Source organism: Manis javanica, chromosome 3 (assembly GCF_040802235.1).
Source record: "Manis javanica isolate MJ-LG chromosome 3, MJ_LKY, whole genome shotgun sequence".
Classification (NCBI taxonomy): Eukaryota; Metazoa; Chordata; class Mammalia; order Pholidota; family Manidae; genus Manis; species Manis javanica.
In genome coordinates, this window is record NC_133158.1 from 30,483,563 (window position 1) to 30,504,368 (window position 20,806).

At 45.0% G+C, this 20,806-nt stretch overlaps 2 protein-coding genes across 18 annotated transcripts in view; one reads left to right on the plus strand and one right to left on the minus strand.

The window, feature by feature from the left end:
* TTLL3 (tubulin tyrosine ligase like 3) overlaps positions 1 to 12,265 on the plus strand; it is a 30,514-nt gene extending 18,249 nt beyond the window's left edge. For 4 of the 16 annotated variants that reach the window (XM_073230992.1, XM_073230991.1, XM_073230994.1 and 1 more), the window contains 5 exons: positions 2,812 to 3,055; positions 4,097 to 4,532; positions 9,512 to 9,782; positions 10,636 to 10,862; positions 11,054 to 11,363. In XM_073230992.1, the coding sequence (XP_073087093.1) occupies positions 2,812 to 3,055; positions 4,097 to 4,532; positions 9,512 to 9,782; positions 10,636 to 10,862; positions 11,054 to 11,362 (1,487 nt within the window). In that variant the 3' untranslated portion in view covers position 11,363. Of the gene's footprint in view, positions 1 to 2,811; positions 3,056 to 4,096; positions 4,533 to 9,511; positions 9,783 to 10,635; positions 11,364 to 11,568 lie in introns of those variants that run through there. The other 12 variants (XM_073230999.1, XM_073231000.1, XM_073230996.1 and 9 more) reach the window with 10 other exon arrangements.
* Positions 12,266 to 13,328: 1,063 nt separating this feature from the next.
* Positions 13,329 to 19,956, minus strand: RPUSD3 (RNA pseudouridine synthase D3). 2 transcript variants are annotated; one of them, XM_037000290.2, is made up of 9 exons: positions 19,588 to 19,956; positions 19,174 to 19,265; positions 18,166 to 18,210; positions 17,937 to 18,036; positions 17,118 to 17,225; positions 16,955 to 17,039; positions 16,596 to 16,719; positions 14,381 to 14,520; positions 13,329 to 13,620 (listed from the first exon to the last, which is right to left on the minus strand). In XM_037000290.2, the coding sequence occupies exons 1-9, from the start codon at positions 19,680 to 19,682 to the stop codon at positions 13,429 to 13,431; spliced, it is 981 nt and encodes a 326-aa protein (XP_036856185.2). In that variant the 5' UTR covers positions 19,683 to 19,956; the 3' UTR covers positions 13,329 to 13,428. The 2 variants fall into 2 exon arrangements, with proteins under 2 accessions (XP_036856185.2, XP_017533128.2); XM_017677639.3 differs by having other exon boundaries at positions 19,126 to 19,265; positions 19,588 to 19,949.
* Positions 19,957 to 20,806: the final 850 nt, after the last annotated feature.

The window sequence follows — 20,806 nt, forward strand, 5'->3', positions numbered from 1 at the left end:
ACTTGTCTTTGTCCACCTGGCTTATTTCCCTGAGCATAATACCCTCTAGCCCCATCCATTGCAAATGGTAGGATCTGTTTTTTTCTTATGGCTGAGTAATATTTCATTGTGTATATGTACCACGACATTTAGGTTGCTTCCATATCTTGGCTATTGTGAATAGTGCAGCGATAAACATAGGGGTGCATCTGTCTTTTTCAAACTGGAGTGCTGCATTCTTAGGGTAAATTCCTAGAAGTGGAATTCCTGGGTCAAATGGTATTTCTATTTTGAGCATTTTGAGGTACCTCCATACTGCTTTCCACAATGGTTGAACTAATTTACATTCCCACCAGCAGTGTAGGAGGGTTCCCCTTTCTCTACAACCTCGCCAGCATTTGTTGTTGATTGTCTTTTCAATGATGGTGATCCTTACTGGTGGGAGGTGATATCTCATTGTGGTTTTAATTTGCATTTCTCTGATGACAAACAATGTGGAGCATCTTTTCATGTGTCTGTTGGCCATCTGAACTTTGGAGAACTTTCTGTTCAGCTCCTCTGCCCATTTTTTAATTGGATTATTTGCTTTTTGTTTGTTGAGGTGTATGAGCTCTTTATATATTTTGGATGTCGGCCCTTTATTGCATCTGTCATTTATGAATATATTCTCCCATACTGCAGGATACCTTTTTGTTCTATTGATGGTGTCCTTTGCTGTACAGAAGCTTTTTAGCTTGATATAGTGCCACTTGTTCGTTTTTGCTTTTGTTTCCCTTGCCCGGGGAGATATGTTCATGAAGAAGTCACTCATGTTTATGTCCATGAAATTTTTGCCTATGTTTTTTCTAAGAGTTTTATGGTTTCATGACTTACATTCAGGTCTTTGATCCATTTCGAATTTACCTTTGTGTATGGGGTTAGACAGTGATCCAGTTTCATTCTCTTACATGTAGCTGTCCAGTTTTGCCAGCACCATCTGTTGAAGAGACTGTCATTTCCCCATTGTATGTCCATGGCTCCTTTATCATATATTAATTGGCCATATATGTTTGGGTTAATGTTTGGAGTCTCTATTCTGTTCCACTGCTCTGTGGCTCTGTTCTTGTTCCAGTACCAAATTGTCTTGATTACTGTGGCTTTGTAGTAGAGCTTGAAGTTGGGGAGCGAGATCCCCCCACTTTACTCTTCTCAGGATTGCTTTAGCTCTTCGGGGTCTTTGGTGTTTCCCTATGAATTTTTGAATTATTTGTTCCAGTTCATTGAAGAATGCTGTTGGTAATTTGATAGGGATTGCATCGAATCTGTATATTGCTTTGGGCAGGATGGCCATTTTGACGATATTAATTCTTCCTAGCCAGGAGCATGGGATGAGTTTCCATTTGTTAGTGTCCTCTTTAATTTCTCTTAAGAGTGTCTTATAGTTTTCAGGGTATAGGTCTTTCACGTCCTTGGTTAGGTTTATTCCTAAATATTTCATTCTTTTTGATGCAATTGTGAATGGAATTGTTTTCCTGATTTCTCTTTCTATTAGTTCATTATTGGTGTATAGGAAAGCCACAGATTTCTATGTGTTAATTTTGTATCCTACAACTTTGCTGAATTCCGATAGTAGTTCTAGTAGTTTTGGAGTGGAGTCTTTAGGGTTTTTTATGTACAATATCATGTCATCTGCAAATAGTGACAGTTGACTTCTTCTTTACCAATCTGGATTCCTTGTATTTCTTTGTTTTGTCTGATTGTCGTGGCTAGAACCTCCAGTACTATGTTGAATAACAGTGGAGAGAGTGAACATCCCTGTCTTGTTCCCGATCTCAGAGGAAAAGCTTTCAGCCTCTTGCTGTTCAGTATGATGTTAGCTGTGGGTTTATCATATATGGCCTTTATTATGTTGAGGTACTTGCCCTCTATTCCCATTTTGCTGAGAGTTTTTATCATGAATGGATGTTGAATTTTGTCAAATGCTTTTTCAGCATCTATGGAGATGATCATGTGGTTTTTGTCTTTCTTTTTGTTGATGTGGTGGATGATATTGATGCATTTTCGAATGTTGTACCATCCTTGCATCCCTGGGATGAATCCCACTTGGTCATGGTGTATGATCCTTTTGATGTATTTTTGAATTCTGTTTGCTAATATTTTGTTGAGTATTTTTGCATCTACGTTCATCAGGGATATTGGTCTGTAGTTTTCTTTTTTGGTGGGGTCTTTGCCTGATTTTGGTATTAGGGTGATGTTGGCTTCATAGAATGAGTTTGGGAGTATTCCCTCCTCTTCTATGTTTTGGAAAACTTTAAGGAGAATGGGTATTATGTCTTCTCTGTATGTCTGATAAAATTCCGAAGCAAATCCATCTGGCCCAGGGGTTTTGTTCTTGGGTAGTTTTTTGATTACTGCTTCAATTTCGTTGCTGGTAATTGATCCGTTTAGATTTTCTGTTTCTTTCTGGGTCAGTCTTGGAAGGTTGTATTTTTCTGGGAAGTTGTCCACTGTATATCCTTTTAAACTGTTTATTTTTTGGTTTTGCTGTTTTATATTCTGTTAATTATTGGGAAAAAACTAATCAAGTCATATAGTTTGCATGGCTTAAAAGCCCAATGCTGTTAGAATTTTTATCTTTTTCAATCAAACAAAACTGGTTAATTTAAAATTTTTAAAATTTGTAGCAGACTTTCAGCATTCCCACAGGGAACAGGGTTATGACTGAGGGAGGCGGCCTTACCTACTTGGCATTCAGTTCTTGAGGGATAATAGCTTCTCAAGCTGTTCATGATCCCTTGGCCCTTCTCCTAACCCAAACCTGCCCTGATCCCTGACCACCCCATTTCCCCTTAGGCATCATGTGCATGGACCACCTGGAAGAGATGCTGAAGCTGGTGGATGGCAACCTCATGATGATGAAGGACAGCAAGTGGGTGGTGCAAAAGTATATTGAACGGCCCCTGCTCATCTTTGGCACCAAGTTTGACCTGAGACAGTGGTTCTTGGTGACTGACTGGAACCCACTTACCGTGTGGTTCTACCGTGACAGCTATATCCGTTTCTCCACTCAGCCCTTCTCTCTGAAAAACCTGGACAAGTAAGCCCCATTACTCATCTCGCATGAGTTCCCAGTCTACTTGAGCTAGCAAGGATCAGGTGGCTCCAGGACAATGCTGAGCTCCAAACACAGACTCTGCAGGCAGGCAGGCCTCCCTCTATCCAACCATCCTTCCATCCAGCAGGTACCTACCTTCTCTGTGCCATTCATGGCTCTGAGCACTTAGGATACAGTCTTGAACAAAACAAGAGCCCAGCTTTCAAGAGTTCACAATCCAGGGAAAAACAGCAATGAACATAAGTAAAACTGTCAAACAGGTTAAAAGGTTATGTGTGTTATGAAGAAAAAATGTTATGTTGAGCAGGGTAAAGGGCGTCAGGAAACATGCGAGAAGAAGGAGGCAAGTTGCAGTATTAACTCAGGGTGAAAGGAAGCTGTGTTGAGCCCAATTCCATCTCTCCAGCTTCCAAGCTCTGTGACTTTCATCAAGTGAAACCTGCCTAAGCTTTAGTTTCCACATCTGAAGAATGGAGGCAGTAATATGAAACTCATAATTATAGCTGTCAGTTTGTGTGTGCTTCATATATGACAGGTGCTAAGCACGTCACACATATTACATCAATTATTCATGAAAACTCAGTGAAGTGGGTACTGTGCCTACCCTCATTTCCCAGATATGAAAAGAGCACTCAGGTTAAATGACTTGCCAAAGATCTCACAACCAGGTAGTGGTGAAGGTGTAGGACCTGAAAACATATATGTCTGGGTAATAACAGGGCCCATACTCTTACCCAGCTTCTTATCTTCCAGACACTTACAGGATTAACTGACACTAATTCACTTAGTCCTGTGGCCCCCATAGTTAGCGCCCTCAGAGAGGTCCCAAGAGATGATGGTTCTGGCCCTAGAAGACTATGACAGGGCCTAGGCTTTGTCCTTCTTGTCTTCCCCAGAGGACTCATCTCAGGTTGAATGCTCCAGGGTGGCCCAGGGCTGGTTCCAGGGTTTGCCTACCCTTCGCCCAAGTTTGGGTGGGAGGGCAGAGGGGACCAGACCTCTGCTTTCTGATCTCTGCTCCAGCTCGGTGCACCTGTGCAACAACTCCATCCAGAAGCACCTGGAGAATTCATGTCATCGGCACCCGTTGCTGCCCTCCAACAACATGTGGTCAAGTCAGAAATTCCAGGCCCACCTGCAGGAGATGGGGGCCCCAAACGCTTGGTCCACCGTCATTGTGCCTGGCATGAAAGCTGCCGTGATCCATGCCCTGCAGACCTCCCAAGACACTGTACAATGTCGGAAGGCCAGCTTTGAGCTCTATGGTGCTGACTTTGTGTTTGGTGAGGATTTCCAGCCCTGGCTGATTGAGATCAATGCCAGCCCCACCATGGCACCCTCCACGGCTGTTACTGCCCGGCTCTGTGCTGGTGTGCAAGCTGACACCCTGCGTGTGGTCATTGACCGGCGGCTGGACCGCAGCTGTGACACAGGAGCCTTTGAGCTCATCTACAAGCAGGTGAGGTGGCCAGGCCAGGCACAACCCCAGGGAGTCTGTCCCCCTTCTAGGCATCCCCATAGTGAGGCAAAGGGCACTGCAGGCAGATAGAACCAGCTGGAGTCCAGGTCCTGCCACAGTGACTTAGTCCAGCCTTCACATCTTTGAGCCTCCATTTCGTTTCCCCATCTGCAAAATGGAGATGCTATCACCATCTTTCTCTTGGGGTTTGGGAGGATAAAATGAGTTAGTATGGGTGAAAAGTATTTCTGGAGAGGTATAGCATAGTGTTAAAAGGATAGACTCTGGAACCTCCCTGGGTTCAAATCCCTGCTCAAGAACTATGAGCTCTGTGACTTTGGACAGCTTCCTAACCTTGACGGTCTCAATTTCTTCATCTGTAAAGCAGGAACTAAAATAGTACCGACATCATAAGGTTGTGAGTACTGGATGAGTTGATAGGTAAAGCACTTAATAATAGTGCTTGGCATATAGCAAATGCTACACAGGCTTTAGCTATTGTTACCAAATAAGGTTGTTAGGTGTTTCATGATAAAAGGTATTACCTGTAAAGTGCCTGGAAATAGAGTAAGAGTCAATTAGTGGAAGGCCACTCTTACTATTATTGTTGTCCTCATTTGGTAGTTTATTTTACTTACCTTGTTTCAAAGAGAGATTTGAGTCCACTTATCAGGATAGGGTAAGATTTAAAAAATCAGTCAGAAAACCAACTTAAAGGGTTTTTGAGCTCTGCAAGTAATTTTTTGTGGCAGTTAAACTAATTATCCTATTCCTGATTAGAATTTGGCTTCCCCCTGGCCCCAGGGAGAGAATGTGCTGGTCACCTGAGCAAAGTGTCCTGGTCTTTGTCACAGTTACTGATCATATTTTGATTTCCCAAGATATAATGAGGAGATATAAAGGCAGGAAAATAAGACAAAGCCATAGAGAAAGGGAACATTCTAGCACAATGGTTCCCAAAAGACTGCTTCCTAGGCCAGAATCACCTGGAACGTTTTCCAGTGATACTGGTGCAGGAAGCCCACTCTCAGAGATTGATGTGAAAATGTCTGGCTTAAAGACTAGGAATCTGCATTTTTCAAATGTCCCCCAATCTTTTATAGTTGACTTTTTTGGTTTTGGTTTTAAACCAACATGTAATCAAGATTCACATTTTGCGTTGGTCGTTTGGTTTTAATCTCTGTCTTTTCATAGACATTCTCCCTCAAAAAGGAGAGGCAGAGTGGAGAGTACAGGAGAGGCATTAGTCCATAGCGGTTCTGAAATCCAGCCTGGAACATACTTCTAGTGTTGCTATTAGGACCCCTTTTTGCTTCCTAGAGTTCATGGCTTTTGCTTCCATCCACTGGGATCTCAGTTCAGCCCTGACTCATCCTTCCTTGTCCATGACCATTACTAATAGTTATCAGTCTGTCACCTGCTCATAGAAGTTTGAGAGTACAAAAACTTCTTTCATTTCATATTGTATCTGGCCCTTTCAGTCCAAGTTATTTTTAAAAATGTTGTTTCTTACATATCATTTTCAAATCCATTCTGTTACACAAAAGCCATGTCTATAAATCTTAGAGATAAGCTGTTCTCTCCTTGGTGAGACTCTTCTAGGACAACAGCCCTCAAAACTGTAGAAGCCCTGCTGTTAACAGAGAGGGCCAATAACCCTTTCTGCTAAGGCAAAATGTATTAAAGATCAAAACATAAGACCTACAGGTATGCCCTTGGGATGCTTAAAAGATCTGTAGCTGCTTTAAAGGGCCTACCAGGCATGTCTTAGATCTCTCGAAGTTTTGTGGGTTTTTTTTGAGGTATAATTGACATATAACATATTAATTTCAGGTATACAGCATAATGATTTGACATTTATACATAATGCAAAATGATCACCACAATAAGTCTAGATAACATCTATGACCACACATAGTTAAGATTATTCTTTCTTGAGATGAAAACTTAAGATTTACTTTCTTAGCCACTTTCAAGTATACAGTGTATACAGTACAGTATTAGCTACAATGGCCATGCTATACATTACATCCCCAGGACTTATTTATTTTATAATTGGGAGTTTGTACCTTTTAACCACCTTCACCCATTTTGTCCACCCCCTGCCTTTGGCAACCACCATTCTGTTCTCTGTTATCAGTGAGTTCAGAATTTGTTAGTTTGTTTTTTGCTTTGGATTCCACATGTAATTGACATAATGTATTTGTCTTTGATTTATTATACTTAGCACACTACACTCTAGGCTGTCATGTTGTCATAAATGGCAAGATTTCCTTTTTTTATGGCTAAATAACATTCCAGTGTGCATATATACACATTTTTTAATCCATTCATCCACTGATGAACACTTAGGTTGTTTCCATATCTTGGCTATTATAAATAATGCCACCATGAACATACAGTTATACAGTGGCAGTTATCTTCTCGAGTTAGTGTTTTCATTTTCTTCAGGTAAATACCCAGAAGTGGAATTGCTGGATCATATGGAGCCTCTGTACTGTTTTCCATAGTGGCCACATCAGTTTACATTCCTACTAATAGTGCACGAGGGTTCCCTTTTCTCCACATCCTCGCCAACACATTATTTCTTGTCTTTTTGATATTAGCCACTGGTGCAAGGTGATCTCTCTTTGTGGTTTTGATTTGCATTTCCCTGGTGGTTAGTGACATTGAGCACCTTTTCAGATACCTGTTGGCCATCTGTATGTCATCTTTGGAAAAATACCTATTCAGATCCTCTGCTTTTTTTAATTTAGTTTTTTTTTTTGCTATTGAGTTGTATGAGTTCCTTATATATTTTTATATTAACATCTTATCAGATATATGATTTGCAAATAAATTTTCCCATTCTATAGGTTGCCTTTTCATTTTGTTGGTAGTTTTTTGCAATGCAGGAACTTTCTGGTTTGCTGTAGTCCCACTTGTTTGTTCATGTTTGTTTTAGTTGACTTTTGCTTTTAGTGTCAAGTCCAAAAAATCATTGCCAAAACTGATGCCAGAAAGCTTACTGCCTGTCTTCTTCCAGGAGTTCTGTGGTTCCAGGTCTTACACTCAAGTCTTTAATCCATTTTGAGTTGATTTTTGTGTGTGGTGTAAAATCGTGGTCCAAGTTTCATTCTTTTGCATGTGGCTGTGCAGTTTTCCCACACCGTTTATTGAATAAAACATCCTTTCTGTGTTATATATTCTTGGCTTCTCTGTAAATTAATTGACCATATATGCATGGAGTTATTCCTGGGCTCTCTATTCTTTTCCATTGATCTACATGTCTGCTTTCATGCCAATACCATAGTGTTTTGATTACTTAGCTTTGTAATATAGTTTGAAATGTGGGAGTGGGAAGCCTCCAGCTTTGTTCTTTCTTAAGATTGCTTTGGCTGATGGGAATCTTTTGTGGTTCCATACAAATTTTTCAGTTGCTTTTTGGATTTCTGTGAAAAATGCCATTGGAAAATTGATAGGGATTGCACTGAGGCTATAGATTGCTCTATGTAGTATGAACATTTTAATAATACTAATTTTTGTAATCCGTGAGCACAGACTATCTTTCCATTAATTTGTGTCATGTTCAGTTTCTTTCACGTCTTACAGTTTTCAGTGTACATATCTTTCACCTCTTAGTTAAATTTATTCCTAGGTATTTCATTCTTTTTGATGTTCTTCAATCTCTTTAAATCTAGGACAGCCCCACCACTTTTTTCCCCATAGTTTGGATCTTCTGAAGGGACCAGATTGGTTGTTTTGTAGAACTGTCCCACATTCTGGATTTATCTGGTTGTTCCCTCATGGTGGTGTTTAACTTACTCTTCTGTTATCTGAATGTCCTGTAAACTAGAAGTTGGGTCAGCTTGATGAGGTTCAGGTTACACATTTTTGGCAAGAACAGCTGAGAGGTTAAGCTGGGTGCTTTGTATGGCATCACAAGGCACAGACTGTCAGAGTTTCTCATGACCAGTGATGCTGAGTCTGGCTATATGAAATTAAGGTGGTGGCTACGAGACCTCCATTGTTAGCTGCATCCTCCCCTTTGCAAAGGTACTTCATAAGGTGATACTTGGACTCTGTACAAATAACACATTTTCCTGTCATTCCTTCCCCTACTTGTTTTGATACCCAGTTTTGATTCTTACCCCTTTTATTAGCATTGTAAAATGGTAAATTATTAATTCTGTCATCCTTCTATATTTATTAGCTGAGATTCTTCCTCAAGGGTAAGCTTTCCCTCATCAACTGGGCTTTCCAGGAGCACTGATAATTTGTATTTTTAACCAGCTACAAGTGACTCTGATGTTTGGGTAGATTCTAATCAGGATCCTTTGATGACACAGAAAACACCTCAGACTAGCTCCGGATAAAAGGAGGGTTATGACCATCACAGAGGCCTCTCCTGGAGTCCAGCTGTAGGAAGTACAGCTTGGCTTAATAGGAACTGAAAATTGTACTGGTGCTCCTCTCTTGGACCTTTTTCTCCGCCTCCTTGTGCATATTTGCTAACTTTATGACTTCCATAGAATGCCTTCTTTAAGGCTCTTAGTGTCTTTCTCTGTAACTTGGGTTCATACAAGGCTCTAGACAGGCTTCAGGCAGGCTTCTCCAACCCTCTTATCTGTCTGGGTGTCATAACTCAGATTCTCTGCAGAGAATCTGACTATATCAAAAAGCTGTCTATTGGCAGTTGTGGAGTAGAGCCATACACAATCCAGCAGAGGCTGGGGCAATTTAGCAACAAGGGGGTGCAGGGTTGCTAGTGGAGGCATGACCAAATCCCCTCCATTTCTCTGGATTACTAATCCCAGAGGCTCTGTGACTCTCTAGGTACTGATTCAGGCCTCCAGAGCCAGACTGCTTAGAGGACAGAGGTGGGCTTCCTGTTTCTTAGCCCAGAATTGTCTCCTGACCAGTTGACCCAGAAATTAATGCCATCGCCTTTAGGAGTCCAGCACCACTGTCTGAGCAGGCCTTGTCTTTCTTTCCCGCAGCCTGCCGTGGAGGTGCCCCAGTATGTGGGTATCCGGCTCCAGGTAGAGGGCTCCACCATCAAGAAGCCCATGGCAATGTGTCACCAGCGGATGGGGGCCTGCCCAACACTCCCTCACCTCCTGATCCAGCGAGGCTCTAGGGAAGGCAAGGACTTGGGGACATTTGCCCACAGGTCAGCTCCTAGGAGAGTTCCTGGGGCCAGGAGCCTGGGGCACAATGAGAAGCCAGACTCTGCTGCCACCACCTCAGCCCCTGGGAAGGGGGAGAAAGGCAAGGCAAAAAGTGCCACAGCCCTGGTCCACTCTAGTTTCCGGCAGTGGGACCCCCCCAGCAACAGGATGGGCTGCATTCTTACCATGACCTTTGCTAGTGGGGACAGGCAGCCCCACCCCTTGAACAGATTGCCACTGAGTCCGAAGAACTTACCCCAGGCCCTGGGTAAGACCATTCCCCCAAAACACCCCAGGGTCCCCAGGCAATTTCTTCTTGCTCTCCAAGCCCCTCCTAGCCACCCACATTTGCCCCCCCACCAGAGCCCCACCAAAGAGCCACTAGTGGCAAGTAAAAGCCACTGCTTATAAAGCATTTTTAAAAAATACACAACCAGATAAGTGTTGTCCCCTCCAAAGCAGTCACCCTGTGAGGCAGCTGTACTTATTTTAAAGATACCAGGACTCAGTACCAGGTCGATCTTTCTCCAGAGTCCAAGCTTTTCCTGCGTTTGCCTCCATGCAATGTCGCCTCTGGGGGAAAGGAACTAACATATATACAGCGCTTAACAGTTTATACTGTGCTGCTACCTAACCAGTTCCTTAGTCCTTACAACCTAGCGAGGTAGGTGCTATTATCCCCATTTTCCAGCCAAGGTATCAGGAAGTTTAAGGAAGTTGTCCGAGGTTGCACAGCTCCGAAGTGGCAGAGCTAGGGTGCAGACCCAGGTCTGTTGGACTCCAAACCCTGTTTTCTTCCCTTGGCTCTGGAGGAGGAACTGGGAAGGCTCCATCTGCCCTCACACACCCCAGCCCTCATCTCCCCTGCATCCCCTCCCTCCATGCACACCTTGAGGGGCAGCTGGCCAGCCTTGGGCTTTCCCCAGGCCCTCACAGCCCATCTTCTCCCACAGCCTCTTACCACTTCCCAGGCCTCCACACCAAGGCTCAGCTGCCTCCTCCCCACACACTCCGACCCCAGGGGCAGGTCCTTAGACTGCAGCACAGCAAGCTGGTGGGCTCTAAGGCCCTGTCGACCACAGCCAAGGCCTCGATGACTCTACCTACTGCCAAAGTTTTGATTTCCCTTCCAAATAACCCTGAGCTCAAGTTGGCAACCAACATCCTGAAACCAAGAAAGGTGGGTCTTGAACTGTGACTCACATTTTGGAGGGCAGTGCTGAGTGCCAGGGTCAGGACTGGAGGGCATGGGCAGAGGGCTGTCCCCAGGCTGGCTGTAGCCCCATGGAAAGTACTTGTTCCCCTCAGAAGCTTCTTCCTGGACAGATTTCCTGAACTTCTCTTTCCCCTCTCTCCTCCTTTCACACTGAGGCTATTGCTTCCCAGCACCTTCGTGGTCCCTATCCTGAAAGTGCCTTGTGTCATCTGCCCCTTGAAGTTGGAACTCCTCCTGGCACCCACAGGAAGATCAAGGCCAAAGGCAAGTTCAAGGCCAGAGTCTGTGCCAAACCCAAGGCTGAGACATGCCTCATGAAGACGCTGAGCCTTCCAGGGCCCCTGGCCTTTACTGATGCATACAGGGGGCTGGGGGGCATAGGGGATGTGAGGCAAGAGAAGCCCTTGCTTCGATCCTCACTGCCCCTGTCCTGGGTGATGCTGCAGATAAAAAGGAGCAAGTGAAGTATTCTGGGCTTGGCTTCATTTCTCTTGGAGGCTGAAGGGAAGGGGGCAGTACCCCAACGTTCAGAACAGTAGGTAAAGGCCATCAGCAGCTCCTCTACATGCGAAGCCCAGAATTACCACTTAGTGGCAGACATGGGGCTTCCCATTGAGGGACTCCCCTGGCATCTCTATCTTTGGGTTGGGGTATAATCCTCACTTTATAGATGAGGAAAGTCTGAACAAGAAGTGGCTTGCCCAAGATCACGTGGCAGTGAGGAGGAACCTGGGACACAACCAGCACTGCTGACCACTGAGAGTCCCTCCCAGTCCCCAAGCCCAGAGGAAGAGCTGGGCTGGCAGCAGGATGACATCTAGTGGGCACTGCATTTATAATATGAGACACAAGGGGAAGGTGGACCTTGCCTAACCCCACCCCTACTCCGGAGGGAGGGAGTCTGTCCCTTCTTCAGCAAGGGGCCAAGGTCACCTAGAAAGAATATCTAACAAGCCACAGCCATTTGCAAGTTTGGTATGGATTGTAATAAATTGAATGGTAGCCCCCCACCTACCACCACCACCAAAAGATGTCTCTTTGGAACCTGTAGATATGACTTTATTTGGAAAAAGGGTCATCCTAGATGTTACTAGTTCAAGATCCTGAGATCACCAAGATCATCTAGCTAGGCTCTAAATCCAATGACAAATGTCCCTTGTAAAAGTCAGAAGGGAAGACACATGAGAAGACCATGTGAAGATGGAGGCAGAGACTGGTGTGGTTTATCCACATGTCAAGGGATGTCTGGAGCCATGAGAGAAACTGGAAGAGGCAGGGCAGGATTCTCCCCTAGAGCTCTCACACCTTGGTTTCACACATCTGCTCTCTGGAACTATAATAGAATCGGTTTCTGTGGTTTTAAACTACTCTGTTGTGGTAATTGATTACAGCAGCTCTAGGAAACTAATAACACTAGTCAAATGAAGATAAATATACTCTGACCAGAAATTCTTGAATAACTGAGCCAGGAAATACAGACACACAAGTTCACAGCAGCACTGTGGTCACAGCCCAGCTAACTGTCCACTGACAGCAGAAATGATAAACTGTTTTCTTCACTGAAATTCAAACTCCACGCAGTACATCACAAATGCATTTCACAGTATGGAGCAAGAGCAAATCACAAGAATATATACACCATAATTCTACTTATGGAAACCTTTAAAAGTAGGCAAAATGAAACATTGTTTAGGGATACATATATATATGAACTCGACATAACAAAGAATCCTTCCAAGTCAGAACAGTGGTTTCTAACCTAGACAGAACAATAGAATTGCTTTGGGAGCTTTAAAAAAAAAAGGCTGATGCCAAGATCTCCACTCCAGACCGATTAAGCCAGTGTTTTGTGGGGGGCAGAATCAAGGGTTTTTTTTTTTTTAAGCTTCCTGAGGGGGTGGGGTAGGGAGTTCTAACATGGGGGCCAGGGTTGAGAACTGCTGCTCTATAAGCAAGAGAGAGATGTTTCTATTTCCTGCCCTGACTAGTGGTTATATGGGTATCACCTTGTAATTATTTAAATCACAGATGCTTTATGCACTCTTTGTATGTTTGACATTATTTCACAATTTTTTAAAGTGAAAGATCTAATATTCACATATATGAGGTCCCTGGAACAGTCAAATTAATAGAGACGAGTACAATGGGGAGGTGGTATTTAATGGGGACAGTTTCAGTTCTGGAAGATGCAGTTCTGCAGATGGTGGTGGGGATGATTGTCCAACCATGTGTATGTACTTAATACCACAGAACCATTCACTTAAAAATGGTTAAGATGGTATATTTTAGTAGGTGTTTTTACCACCACAACAAAAAAATCTGACATGTCCTCTGCAGCTAGAACTGGGACAGAAACAGCCTCCACAAAAGACCATATATTAAAGTCAGCACAAAGCATCTTGACATGATAAATACTTTCTCAGCAAATCCTTAAAACCATATGATGAGGTAGGTACTTTTATTATCTAAGTCCAGAGAGGTAAAGTCATTTGCCCAATGCACAGCATTCCACTGGAAACACGGAACAGGACTATGGTTGGTGGAGCCCCAGGCACTGCAGGGTCCTGGAGAAATAAGAGGGCAGGGGGGCCAGAAATTCAATGGGGGCAGCCATGGGCCTGGCACCTGGGAGGTGTAGACAATGCAGGTGGAGATGCAAGGGCAGCTGGGCAGCCTGGGAGGGTGTCAGGTGGAGATGTCTAAGGAGAGCTTCATCCAGAACCTGGGGTGGGAGAGGCAAACCAGCATTTAGCCAACTGAGTCACAACCAGCTTTAACCAAAATGGGTGCCAGGCAAGTATACTTCCTCCACGACCATGATCATTTCCTCTCTCCACATAGACATGCTCACATGCACACTCATGCTACGGCAGATTCTGGCTAGGGGCTCACCAAATCATTTTCTGCCTGAGCACACAGCTAAACTACATCTCCCAGCCCCTCTGCAGTTTGGTGAGGCCATGTGATTGAGTTCTAGCCAATGGGATAGGAGTGCAAGTATGTATGCCACTTGCAAACCTGGCCCATAAAAACCCACGTGGACCTGCACTGCACTGTCTCCCTTTAGCTGCTAACTGGGTAGCAACAGCCCAGATCCCTGAATGACTGCTTGAAGCAAAGCTCACCCTACCCCACTCCCACAGACTTTACATGGAGGGAAATTATTAAGACTCTGGTACTTCGGGAGTTAATGCACACATACAACTCTTTTACTTTACACCAAACAGACTCAAAGAATGGCAGACTTTGAAGGGCCTTTAAAATCAGCCAGTTCAACTCCCTTATTGGACAGATTGGGAGAAAGGCACAAGAGGGGGTGTCACTTGCTCAAGGTCACACAGCAAAATAGGGCTACAGATAGCCTTGGAAACCAAGAGGGCTGCCTCCCAGTCCCTAATCTGCATAATCAATGTCTGGAGATGCTGCCCACCGTCACCCCCCCACCTACTCCCAGAAGGCATCAGACAGGCAGGCTTTGGTACCTGTTTTCGGGGCTTGGTGCTCTCAGCTGGCAATAGGAAGCGCTGGCCCAGGACAGTGCCCACACGAGCAGAGTATGTGTGATCCCCAAGCACAGGGCAGAGCTGTAGAACCATATGTACCTGTAGCTGACTGGGGAAGACTGGGAGACAGAAGAGATGGGACAGATGGAGGGGGGACTGCTGGCTCTTCCTGTCCCACCTAGTACTGTCCCTCTCTCCTCCCCCCGGGAAACACCACCCCTCATTCTCAGATCATGTAGTTACAGTGAGGTCTATGCTACCACCCCTGCCTCCAGAGCCAGGTGCACAACTAGCTCAGGACAGTCAGCTGTCAATCCACCAGGCCTGCGAGATTCACTCATGAAGAGATGCAACCCTGAATTTATTGTTGAAGCAACTGGGATAAGGAACACTCTTTCCTGCTGGGGTGTTAAACTGGCGGGGTGCAAACCTGGAGCTCCTGGAGAGAAAGGAGAGCCTGTGGGAGAGAGCAGCCAACATGCAAGAGGCAAGAAGCAAGAAATGGGAAATAGCTTCCTGATAACATCGTCAGCCTCTGGATACAGCCAGACCTGCACTTTCAGTTACATGAGCCAGTAAATCCCCTTTTTTGGCTTAAACCAAGTTGAACTGCTTTTTGGGAAACTTACAAACAAAAGTACCTGGACAAATAAGAGAAATGGAGGACCACATGCTAGGTATGGTATGAAGTGCTTTGCATATGTGAGCTTACTTCATCCTGACAGCCCTATAAGGCAGGTCCTATCATCACTCCCATCTTAAACACAGAAATACCAAAGCTTTTAAAAGAAGTGATTCGTGGTAAGCCAGGACTCGTACCCGGGAGCTGTACTCTGCTTCCTTGTCTGGCAATACAGTGGACTGGATAATCTAAAAACCCTCTTGCTATAAACCACCTAGAAACACTGCAAAAATCCTTTTTAAATACACAGCTGGGCAAAGAGGAAAGGTGCCTGTAACCAAAATATAAAAGGAAAATAAATCTAAAGCACATGAGAGCCAACATTTCATCTCTTCTAGGAGTGTTGCCAATCTTGGTATCCATTTAAGTAGCTACCTAGGTGCCAGAAATGAGACCTTGGAGCCAAAATGAAACCCCTCAAGGTTTCATTTTCAGTGAAAGGGTGGCCCAGGAGAAGCCAGCCACCAATGAAGGCAGATTAGATCTGGATGAGTGGAATGAAAAAGTTTTCCCCTAAGAATTCACAACCATGAGTCTGCTATCAAACAGGTTTAGGGCTCAAATTTTACTTGAGTGATCTGTGAACTTTCAACTGAGACATAATATCTAGAGAGGTCCTGGAGCAGAGATAGCCCTGGGGTATTCAGCAGAAGCAAGCAGGACCTCTCCTGAGGGTCCCACCTTCAATGAGACAACAAAGGATTTCCACAGATAAAGGCCCAACTAAACCTGAATTCACAAGAGGAAACAATCCACCAAGTGTGAGAGTCAGCAGGAAATTCACTAAGATTAGGCCCCTCAAGAATTTCAGACAATGGATTTATAGAAATATAATATGTTTAAAATGATTAAAGACAAGAACAAATAATGTAAGGCGGGGCAGGGGAAAGTATTTTAAAGGCAATTTGTATTTGTAAAAGAACCAAACAGAACTTCTAGAAGTGAAAAATAGTCTATGGATAAGGTTAAACTGGCAGATTAGCCCCAACTGAATTTAAAAAATCCACCTGGGAGACAGATCTAAAGAAATTACACAGAATGCAGCAGACATAAAGAAATGAAACAAAAAAAACAGACACAGATAATAAAATGAGGTTAGATGTCTATTAGGCATTCAAAAAGAAGAGAGCAGAGAGAATGCATTTGAAGAGTCAAAGAAATTCCAGGAGTAATGAAATACATTAATCTTCAGATTCAGGAAGCACAGTCAATCCCAAGCAAGATAAATAAAACTAAATGTACACACCTAGATTCATCATAGTGAAACTACAGAATATCAAAAGCAAAGAGAAGATCCCGAAATCAGTAACTCCAAAGAAAAAAACCAGATGAGCTACAAAGGAATGACACCAGACTGACAGCAGCAGAACTGCCTCCCCCCACTGGGCCTGGTCACATATCACATACACCCTCAGGGTCCAGCAGATGTTCCCCAGGCTGCAGCTACCACCACCACCTTCTTCCTACCCTCTTGCCTCCCCCCGTCAAGGCTGGCTGGGGCTCCAGACCCACCTGTAAGTGGCTGCAGCTGGACCAGGGCACAGCCAGAGCCTGTGGCCATCACACGGAAGTGGCTGAGGGTCCTCTTAACACCTTCCAGGATGTCTTTCCGGGATGGGGGCTTCACTGGAACTGCCTGTAGTGTCAGCCCCCAAGAAGGAACAAGCTTCACATATACCCACACCCTGGGAGCTATACCCAGACCCTTCCTGTTCCCATGGACTCAGGACAGGGCCATAGTAGAGGCAATGGTGACTTGCCTGTTTTAGGGAACAAGAGGGCCAGCCACCCCAAACTTATACCCTTGACTCTTCTGTAGAGTAATATGTCTGCAGGGTCCTCTCCTGTTCCCCACCCAGACCCTAACTCACAAGATTGACACCATCAGTGTGTTCTAGTTTCAGAGCTGCTTGGATCTTCCCCTCAGTAGTAGCTGGGATCCCATCAGTGACAGCGCTAAGAAAGGCAGGAAGAGGTCACAGAGTGGCTTGCTGGAACCTCTCCACTGCCCTAGGAGCTTCCCCTGCACCTCACCAGTAGGTAGCTGTGGGTCTCTGGGTTCTCCGGGAGTGGCTGAAGAACTTTTGGAGGCGGCTTGCTGTCTGGGGACAACTGGAGAGGAGTACAAGCCCAGAGGTCTCCCTGGAGGAAGGGGACAAATCATAAAAGTCAAAGTCCCTTGAGCTCACCCACCAAAAAAAGGAGGCCCCTAGAAAGAAACATTGACCTGCTTAAAGTCAAACAGTAATACCAACAGTATAACCCAGACCTCTTCCTGAGAAACAAGTAAGGCTTCCTCATGTTTGATAGTAAGACAACCTAGCTTAATGTGTTTTTCATTTTGCCCTGGCCCCCAGGGAGCTCAGAGCCAGACATAAAAATTATCGCCATTTTCTGAGTGTCTGCCATGTGCCAGGCACTATACTAGGAATTTTATATATATGAGCTCTTAAATAATTAAATCCCTCACAAACAAGCCCATGAGTTTGTCAAACTGCAGAAATATTTCATCTCAAGTACTGTCTCTAATTGATGGCAGTTAGAGGAAAGAGTATCAGGGTATCAGAATATCCCAATACCTGCCATCAGTATATATACTGAGCAAAGGTGTTATTAGCTCTATTGTATGATTAAGGAAACTGAGCTCAATGAGGTTTCATGCTTTAACTAAGATCACACAGCTTGTGCATGATTTTTTAATCCAGATCTGTCCACTCCCTCCTTTTCCTTGTATTCTACACCTCTGTGATCCCAAACCAGCCTATGGAATATGTCTGTTTATTCCCCAGCAGTTGTTCTCCTATCCCAGATGGATGCCTGCCTTCCTACCTTCCTGTCATCCCCACCACTTACTTTCCAGGTGCTCGGACAACCTGGAGCTCCTGCTCTCCGAGCCCCAGGGACTGGCTCAGCTCTGGCAGCACAGAGAGCAATGTCAGCTCCCCTGGTTTTCCTGGAAAAATAGAAGAAGTACAGGCTGCTCCCAGAGGCCTCTGGCTTCATCCCAACACCCCCTTCTCTTCTATATTCCCTCCCTTAGGACATCAAACCCTCTTTCACTACATCCCTTCCCCATCCATACCTGTCACTGGCAGACCTTGTGGCTTGTTCAACGTCACTAGAGGTCCTGAAACATATATTACATGAACATCATCCACAGTAAAAAGCAGCAATTAGAGTTTACAAGGCACTTTCTCAGTTCATCTTATGTGGCCCCACTACAATCTCAGATGTGAATGATCAATCACACCCTAAACTGAACATCATTCTGTTTCTCATATGTTAAGCTCGCTGCCACCTCAGGGACTTTGCACTTGCTCTCTCTGACCCAGATTTTTGTATCTGGTTGCTTCATATCATCTTGGTGCAAATGTCACCACCATAGAGAGGCCTGAAACTCCAATCTAATGGCTGCCCCCTTTTGTAATTCCTTACATCATAACACCCTGTTTTATTCATAGCACTGATCACTAGTAAGGGCCTTGTTTGTTTATTTCCTGGGTAATCCATTTTTCCCACCAAAATGTTGGCTCCCTGAGAGGTTTATTATTATTAAAAAAATAAACCATATTTATCTTGTTCAGCATGGTGTAGTCATGCCTAGAACAGTACCTGGACATAGTCTATGTTTAATAAATAGTTGAGAAAAATCAATAAATCACTGGAGACCAAGGCTCAGAGAAATTGTAGCCTTAAGCCACACAGCAAACTGATTACAGAGTCTAGATCTATCTGGCTGACTCTAAAGCCTGTGTTTTGTCCATCAGTTAAACAATGTATTATAGCAATACCCATTATGTAATGCCTAGTATGCTCAGGACTCTAGTTATTTACACTCTCCCATCCACACCACCATCGCCATGATGCTGAGGATCTAAGAGATTACTATGCAGGGGCTGGTTTCAGCTCATGACTCTAGTGGGTTGCAGAACCAGGATTTGACCCCAAAGGCTTTAGGAGGGAGCCCAGTCGGCTCCCCAGAAGGTTAGGAACAGCAGGCTCCCCTTCTAAGTATCTGCAGTTGTCCCTCCCACTCCTCAACCTTTCTGATCCAGTACGGCTGCCCTCAGCACATCAACCAACTCCTCACGGCTGAGGTTCTCTGGCTGCAGCAGCCCTGGGAAGGGCTGGTCCCTCAGGGGCCCCGACTGTCTGCTGGAACCTCGAGGTTGCTGATGATGCCTGGAAAAGGTGGAGTAAGCAAGAGAGGAATCATTCGTTTCCTGAGGTGCCGCTCATCTTATCCTCAGACACCTATTCCCAAATTCTGCTGCCTCCTACAAATGTCTCAGACAGACTGGCTGAACTTCCTGAAAATTCAGGTATGCCTAGCCTCATTTTGGGAGAAGGAACTGAGGACCAGACAGACCAAGTGACTAGTTTTGGGTCACGCAGCAGAGGTGGGATTAGAATCCGTATCCACCTAACTCCACAGCGCGCACGCACCTTCCCCGGCCTCACCCTCCCTCCCTCCCTCCAACACGAAGATGAGGAGTGTAATTACCGGGCCTCAGTGCCAAAGCCCTTTGCCGCTGCGTGGACCCCTGGCGTCTGCCCACAACCACCCCACAACCGGCCCCAAACCCTGCAGCCCCTCATCTCTCATGCGAGAAGTGCGCATGTGTCCAAAAGGGCAGCCCCGCTCGCACAGCGCGCTGATTGGTAAGATTGACTGTCAATCGGAATAACGAGCAGGCGGGGCTCAGAGCCGTAGGGAGGTGGGGCTTTGCCTTTGCCCTGGAAGGAATTGCCGAAGTTCGCGTCGCCACTCGTGGAAACTGAGGCATCAAGACTGAAGCTTGACAAGAAAGAAGCATAGGAAGTGTTTTGGCCTCCTGTCAATAATGGTTACATAACTATACATTTTCCAAAGCTTAATGACCTATATACCTTAAAAGGATATGTTTTATTGTATGTCAATTAAACCTGAAGAAACTTTAATTGAAAGATTTAAATAAATTTTTAATAGATGTGCATAGACAGATCTGGCAAGAATGCAAGTGATTTTATCTTGTTTTGGGCTCAGCTATTTGTGTGCGTTGTCATAAGACGCGTTGGTATTTGAGAATCCCTCTTCTGAAAGGTCTCCTGTGCATGCGTAAGTACTGGCTTGAGGGGAAAAACTAAGGCCGAGGGGCTGCGGCACAACCTGCCTTAACTGCAGCAGACCTCTTCACAGCTAGCGGCGCTTGGCCCCAGATGGGGGCTATTCCCAGACTTGGACTGGCCCTTGGCCCTCCTGAGCAGCCCTGCTCTTTGGAATTTTCCTTCCACAAGCCCCGGCCTCATCCAAGTTTCTTCTGTTCACCGCCCACACAGTTGGTACAACTCCATTAGCCTCCAAGCTCCTGGAAGAAATGGAAGAACCTAATTTTTCCTGGACTGAGAGCGCTTGGTGCAAAGAGACAGTATCAGTCACTCAAAACTCACGTGTGAAAGGCTGAATCTCAGGAAGAAGGGAATCGGGACAAATTCCAAACTTCTGCCACCCTAGTCTGACTCAGTTTGGACTAACTTCTCAAGACAAGCAGGTAGGTTGCAGCCTAAAGCAAGGGTTGGTCAAGAATAGCTTCTGTGCGGACGTAAACACTGTGCTTCCCTGCCAGAAGGTCCACCCCATGGAGCCAGGAGGGCACTGAGCCAGACCTCAAGCCAAAACTGCAAGAGCAGGAAAGCCCAGAATAGAAAGTTTTCCTGCTAGCTCTGGCAGCTCCTCCCACACA

Excerpts from the sequence above, each read along its gene's own strand:
- RPUSD3 (XM_017677639.3), bottom strand. The coding sequence starts at position 19,682 with ATGAGGGGCTGCAGGGTTTGGGGCCGGTTGTGGGGTGGTTGTGGGCAG. Across the intron at positions 19,266-19,587 it reads GGCTTTGGCACTGAGGCCCG|GCATCATCAGCAACCTCGAG; the intron begins GTAATTACACTC and ends CACCTTTTCCAG. Across the intron at positions 17,226-17,936 it reads GTTGTCCGAGCACCTGGAAA|GGAGACCTCTGGGCTTGTAC; the intron begins GTAAGTGGTGGG and ends CCCTTCCTCCAG.